The sequence below is a fragment of the Lynx canadensis genome, chromosome D1 (genome assembly GCF_007474595.2).
Source record: "Lynx canadensis isolate LIC74 chromosome D1, mLynCan4.pri.v2, whole genome shotgun sequence".
Classification (NCBI taxonomy): domain Eukaryota; kingdom Metazoa; phylum Chordata; class Mammalia; order Carnivora; family Felidae; genus Lynx; species Lynx canadensis.
In genome coordinates, this window is record NC_044312.2 from 85,704,592 (window position 1) to 85,712,022 (window position 7,431).

General features: G+C 38.3%; 1 protein-coding gene across 1 annotated transcript; it reads right to left on the minus strand.

The window, feature by feature from the left end:
- Positions 1–4,856: 4,856 nt before the first annotated feature.
- On the minus strand, positions 4,857–6,113 carry LOC115525347 (high mobility group protein B1). The gene has a single exon (XM_030332504.1). It carries the CDS (start codon positions 5,963–5,965, stop codon positions 5,318–5,320), a length of 648 nt encoding a protein of 215 aa, XP_030188364.1. The 5' UTR covers positions 5,966–6,113; the 3' UTR covers positions 4,857–5,317.
- Between the last annotated feature and the right edge of the window lie 1,318 nt (positions 6,114–7,431).

The following is a 7,431-nucleotide window of genomic DNA, read 5'->3' on the forward strand; positions in this document are numbered from 1 at the left end:
CAAGACTTAGAGAACTCAGTGACTTATTAAAAAGGTATAATATCCAAATCATAGGAAGCCCAGAAAAATGAAGAGTGAGAAAAAGGGGCAGAAGGTTTATGTGAGCAAATTATCGCAGAACTTTCCTAATCTAAGGAAGGACACAGACATCAAAATCCAAGAATCACAGAGAACTCCCATTATATTCAACAAAAACTTACTATCACCAAGGCATATCATAGTCAAATTTACAAAATACACAGACAAGGAAAGAATTATGAAAACAGCGAGGGAATAAAGTCCTTAACCTACAAGGGAAGACATATCAGGTTCACAGCAGACCTATCCACAGAAACTTGGCATGCCAGTAAGGAGTGGCAGAATATATTCAACATGCTCAACTGGAAAAACATGCAGCTAAGAATTCTTTATCCATCAAGACTGTCATTCAAAATAGAAGGAGAGATAAAGAGTCTCCCAGGCAAACAAAAACTAAAAGAGTTTGTGACCACTAACCCATCCCTTCAAGAAATTTTTAGGGGAACTTTTTGAGTGGAGAAAAGATGAAACAAAACAAAACAAAACAAAAAGCCAAAGGCAACAAAGATTAGAAAGGACTAGAGAACATCACCAGAAACTCCAACTCCACTGTCAACACAATGTCAATAAATTTATATCTTTCAGTTCTCACTCTAAATGTCAATGGACTAAATGCTCCAATCAAAAGACACAGGGTATCAGAATGGATAAGACCCAGCTATATTCTGCTTAAAGAGATCCATTTTAGACTTAAAGACACCTGCATATTGAAAGTAAGGCGATGAAGAACCATCATGTTAATGACCACTAAATAAAAGCTGGAGAAGCCATACTTATATCAGACAAACTATATTTTAGAATAAAGACTGTAACAAGAGATGAAGAAGGTCATTATATCATAATTAATCCACCAAGAAGATTTAAATGATAAATATTTATGTCCCCAGTGTTGCACACCCAAATATATAAATCAATTAATCACAAACAAAGAAACTCATTGATAATAATACCATAATAATAGGCCACTTCAACACCCCACTTACAGCAATGGACAGATCATCTAGGCAGAAAATCAACAAGGAAACGATGGCTTTGAATGACACACTGGACTGGATATACTTAACATATATTCAGATCATTTCATCCTAAAGCTGAAGAATATACATTCTTTTTGAGCACATATGGAATATTCCAGAGACCAAATCACATATTGGGACATAAAACAGCCCTCACCAAGTACAAAAAGATCAAGATCATACCTTCCATATTTTCAGACCACAATGCTGTGAAATTCGAAATCAACACCAAGAAAATTTTGGAAAGACCACAAATACTTGGGGATTAAAGAACATCCTACTAAGGAATGAATGGGTTAACCAAGAAATTAAAGAAGAAATTAAAAAGTTCATGGAGGTCAATGAAAATGAAACAGCCCAAAACCTGTGGGATGCAGCAAAGGCAGTCATAAGAGGAAAATACATAGCAATGCAGGCCTTCCTAAAGAAGGAAGATCTCAAATACACAATGTAAACTTACACCTAAAAGAGCTGGAAAAAGAACAGCAAATAAAGCCCAAAACCAGAAGAAGAAGAAGGGAAATAATAGAGATTAGAGAAGAAATCAATGATATCAAAATCAAAAAAAACAAAAAAGAAAACAAAACAAAACAAAAAACCCCAGTAGAATAGATCAGTGAAACCAGGAGCTGGTTCCTTGAATTAACAAGTTGATAAACCCAAAGCCAGATTGGTCAAAAGAAAAAGGAAAGGACCCACATAAATAAAATCATGAATGAAAGAGGAGAGATCACAACCAACACTGCAGAAATACAAACAATAAGAGAATATTATGAGCAATTATATGCCAACAAATTGGGCAATCTGTAAGATGGACAAATTCCTAGAAAATATAAACTACCAAAACTGAAACAGGAATAGAAATTTTGAACAGACCTGTGAGGAATAAGCTTAGAAATTCCCTAAGCCTGCATTGATGGGTTAACAAGGCATAAAGAATTAGAAAGCCATAGGACGAACACACTTAAGTTTGGGTAAACAAGATTATGTAAATAAGATTAGGTAAATGGGACAAAGGCTCCCACTATAGGAAAAGGTATAGGAAAACAGCAGAAAGCTGCTTTCACAGGAAGGAAGGACCAAATTAGGTAAACAGTTAAATAGGGTTATGACCACAGTGGGACGAAGTTGCCCAGAGTGGAGCTAATTAGCAAAAGAAAGATGCTTGTTGATCCTGAGGTAGCATGCTCTGTCTTTCTTGTCCCCTAGGCTGGTTTTGGTAATCAGAGGTGGGGCCTCATGTTTGCTGTAAACAACCTTCCACCCAGCACCAGAATCTTATTTTGTATTGACCCAAACCCCTAACACTGCATATCTCCAAAACCCCCTTGTCCCCACACACGAGTTAATGTTCACACCCATGAGTTAATGTTTATGGTTTCATTGTCTCCCCATGCACACCCATCACGCTTGTAAGCCTTCTGATCTTAATAAAAACAGAGCAAGGACCCTTATTCGGGGCTCCTGTCTTCTCCCGGACATTAGCCTCTCTCGCATTTTTAATCCTGTGCCCTGCTCTCTTGCTGAACAAGAGAGAACTCCAGACCCAGAGTCTACAACACAGACCCATAACCAGTAAAGAAATTGCATTAGTAATCAAAAGTATCCCAACAAACAAGAGTCCAGGGCCAGGTGGCTTTCCAGGGGACTTCTACCAAACACTGAAGGAAGATTTAACACCTATTCTTTCAAAGCTGTTCCAAAAAAATAGAAATGGAAGGAAAACTTCCAAACTCATTCTACGAGGCCAGCATTACCTTGATTCCAAAACCAGACAAAAAGGAGAACTACAGGCCAATTTCCCTGATGAACATGGATGCCAAGATACTAGCAACAAGATACTAGCAAACTGGATACAACAATACATTAAAAGAATTATTCATCACAATCAAGTGGAATTTATTCCTGGGATGCAGGGCTGGTTCAATATCTGCAAATCAATCACTGTGATACATCACATAAATAAAGGAAAGGATAAGAACCACATAATCCTCTCTAGATGCACAGAAAGCATTTGACAAAATACAGCATCCTTTCTTGATAAAAACCCTCAAGTAAGTAGGGATAGGAGGATCATACCTCAATATCATAAAAGCTATATATGAAAAACCTACTGCTAATATCATCCTCAGTGGGGAAAAACTGAGAGCTTTCCTCCTAAGGTGAGGAACATGACAAGGATGTCCACTCTCACCACTGTTATTCAACATAGTGTTGGTAGTCCTAGCCTCAGAAATCAGAAAATACAAAGAAATAAAAGGCATCCAAATCAGCAAGGAGGAAGTCAAGCTTTCATTCTTCACAGATGACATGATACTGTATTGTGGAAAACCCAAAAGATTCCACCAAAAACAGCTAGAACTGATACAGGAATTTAACAAAACCACAGGATATAAAACCAATGTACCGAAATCACTTGCATTTCCATACACCAACAATGAAGCAGCAGAAAGAGAAATCAATGAATCGATCCCATTTACAATTGCACCAAAAACCATAAAATACCTAGGAATAAACCTAAGCAAAGAGGTGAAAAATCTGTACATTGAAACCTATAGAAAGCTTATGAAAGAAATTGAAGAAGACACAAAAATTTAGGAAAATGTTCCATGTTCATGGGTTGGAAGAACAAATATTGTTAAAATGCCAATACGACCCAAAGCAATCTACAGATTCAATGCAATCCCTATCAAAATACCACCAGCATTCTTCACAGAGTTAGAAAAAACAATCCTAAAATTTGTACAGAGCCAGAAGAGACCTCAAATAGCCAAAGAAATCCAGAAAAAGAAAACCAAAGCTGGAGGCATCACAATTCCGGACTTCAAGCTGTATTACAAAGTTGTAATCATAAAGACAGTATGGCACTGGCACAAAAACAGACACATAGATCAGTGGAACACAATAGAGAACCCAGAAATGGACCCACAAATGTATGGCCAACTAATTTTTGACAAAGCAGGAAAGAATATGCAATGGACAAAAGACAGTCTCTTCAGCAAGTGGTGCTGGGAAAACTGGACCTCTTTATTACACCATACACAAAAATAAACTCAAAATGGATAAAAGACCCCAATGTAAGACAGGAAGCAATCAAAATCCTCGAGGAGAAAGCAGGCAAAAACCTCTTTGACCTTGGCCACAGCAACTTCTTACTTCACATGTCTCTGGAGGCAAGGGAAAGAACAAAAATGAACGATTGGGCCCTCATCAAGATAAAAAGCTTCTGCACAGTGAAGGAAACAATCAGCAAAACTAAAAGGCAACCAATGGGATAGGAGAAGATATTTGCAAATGACATATCAGAAAAAGGGTTATATACAAAATCTATAAAGAACTTATCAAAATCAACACCCAAAAAAATAAATAATCCAGTGAAGAAAGGGGGAAAATACATGAATAGACACTCCTCCAAAGAAGATATCCAGATAACTAACAGACACATGAAAAAATGCTCAACATCACTCATCATCAGGGAAATGCAAATCAAAACCACAATGAGATACCACCTCACACCTTTCAGAATGGCTAACATTAACAACTCAGGCAACAAAAGATGTTGGTGAGGATGTGGAGAAAGAGGGACCCTTTTGCACTGCTGGTGGGAATGCAAATAGGTGCAGCCACTCTGGAAAACAGTATGGAGATTCCTCAAAAGATTAAAAATAGAACTACCCTACGACCCAGCAACTGCATTTCTAGGTATTTATTCCAAGGATACAGGAGTGCTGTTTCTTTTTTTTTTTGTTTTGTTTTTTTTTTTAATAAAAAAAATTGTATTTACTTAGAAGCATTCAGAATGTCAACAAAACAGCTGCAACTTTTTTTTTTTTTTTGCAATTACAGAGTGGTATTCAGTTAACAGAACAACAATTATTTCGTATAAGCTGCATCAGAGACAACTGAAGATGAAAAAACTACCATCCCCATATATAACTAATTTGTGCTGTGCACCAACAAGAACCTGCTTTAAATTTCCATGCCAATTTACAACCCCCATACTGTACCAGGCAAGGTTAGTGGCTATTGGAAATACCACCGGGACAGGGCTATCTAAAGACACATTCGGTAGTGTGTTAACTATACAAAAAAAGACACTGTACAGTTTAAAAACAAATCTTACACAGCCTTACATTTCAATTTTTTTCTTTAAAAGGAGTGAGTTGTGTACAGGGGGGTTAAATGCTTTATAGACAAGAAAAAAAAACTGCGCTAGAACCAACTTATTCATCATCATCATCTTCTTCTTCTTCTTCATCCTCTTCATCTTCCTCCTCTTCCTCATCCTCTTCATCTTCCTCGTCCTCCTCCTCTTCCTTCTTTTTCTTGCTTTTTTCAGCCTTGACGACTCCCTTTTTTGCCGCGTCAGGCTTTCCTTTAGCTCGGTATGCAGCAATATCCTTTTCATATTTTTCCTTCAGCTTCGCAGCCTTCTTCTCATAAGGCTGCTTGTCATCTGCAGCGGTGTTATTCCACATCTCTCCCAGTTTCTTTGCAACATCACCAATGGATAGGCCAGGATGTTCTCCTTTGATTTTTGGGCGATACTCAGAACAAAACAAGAAAAAGGCCGAAGGAGGCCTCTTGGGTGCATTGGGATCCTTGAACTTCTTTTTTGTTTCCCCTTTAGGGGGGATATAAGTTTTCATTTCTCTTTCATAACGGGCCTTGTCCGCCTTTGCCATGTCTTCAAACTTTCCTTTCTCTTTAGCAGACATGGTCTTCCACCTCTCTGAGCATTTCTTAGAAAACTCTGAGAAGTTGACTGAAGCATCTGGGTGCTTCTTCTTGTGCTCCTCTCGGCAAGTTTGCACAAAGAATGCATATGATGACATTTTGCCTCTCGGCTTCTTAGGATCTCCTTTGCCCATGTTTAATTATTTTCCTCAGCGAGGCACAGAGTCGCCCAGTGCCCGTCTGGCTCTCACTTGCCCCGGCGCTGTCTCTATGGAGCTCAATGTACTGCAATGGCTGTGAGAGCGGGAGCCAGACGCAGCCTCCTCACTCTCTCCGCTCTGTAACATTCAGGAGTGCTGTTTCAAAGGGGCACATGCACCCCAATGATTATAGCAGCACTATTGACAATAGCCAAAGTATAGAAAGAGCCCAAATGTCCATTGATGGGTGAATGGATAAAGAAGATGTGGTGTGGTGTATATATGTATATGTATGTGTATATATATATATATATATATATACACACATATATATATACCACACCACATCTTCTGTGTATACACACACACACACACACACACACACACACACACAATGGAATATTAGCAATCAAAAGAATGAAATCTTGTCATTTGCAATAAAATCAATGGATTAGAGGGTATTATGCTAAGCAAAATAAGTAAGTCAGAGAAAGGCAAATATCATATGACTTTACTCATATGTAGAATGTAAGATACAAAACAGATGAACATAAGGGAAGGGAAGCAAAAATAATATAAAAACAGAGATATAAAAAATAATATAAAAACAAAAATAATATAAAAACTATAAGTGACTCTTAAATACAGAGAACAAACTGAGGGTTGCTGGAGAGGTGCTGGGTGGAGGTGAGGGTCATTCAGGAGGACACTTGTTGGGATGAGCACCGGGTGTTATATGTAAGTGATGAATCATTAAATTCTCTTCCTGAAAACATTACACTATATGTTGACTAACTTGGATTAAATTTTTTTTTTCAACGTTTATTTATTTTTTGGGACAGAGAGAGACAGAGCATGAACGGGGGAGGGGCAGAGAGAGAGAGGGAGACACAGAATCGGAAGCAGGCTCCAGGCTCCGAGCCATCAGCCCAGAGCCTGACGCGGGGCTCGAACTCACAGAGCGTGGGATCGTGACCTGGCTGAAGTCGGACGCTTAACCGACTGCGCCACCCAGGCGCCCCAAACTTGGATTAAATTTTTAAAAAAGAATATGGAGGAAAAGAAAATGGTTGTTTTTCAAATACAGTCAGTCTTTAGGGCAGGCTATGCTGTTGACATTTGTAAGAGGAAGTGATGTAAGTAAATATAATTTTCTTGTACAAACAAACAAACAAACAAAAGAAACCAAAATCTGGACACCAGGAATATTACTGCTTCTGGGCTGTCTCAGCTGACAAAGCAAAGTAAGAAATAGTGTGTTTACTAAGCCATCTAGCTATATATATCTATATACATTTCTATGTGTAACCATCTGTATCTATATTAGGCTAAACATGAGTTCATTCTAATTTCTCTGACTCTAATCCATCACCATAGGGATCATTCGATCCTTCTTTTCTTGTTCATCCAGAACCTCCTATTCCAATAGCAAGAAACCTAACTCCCAGGGCGCCTGAGTA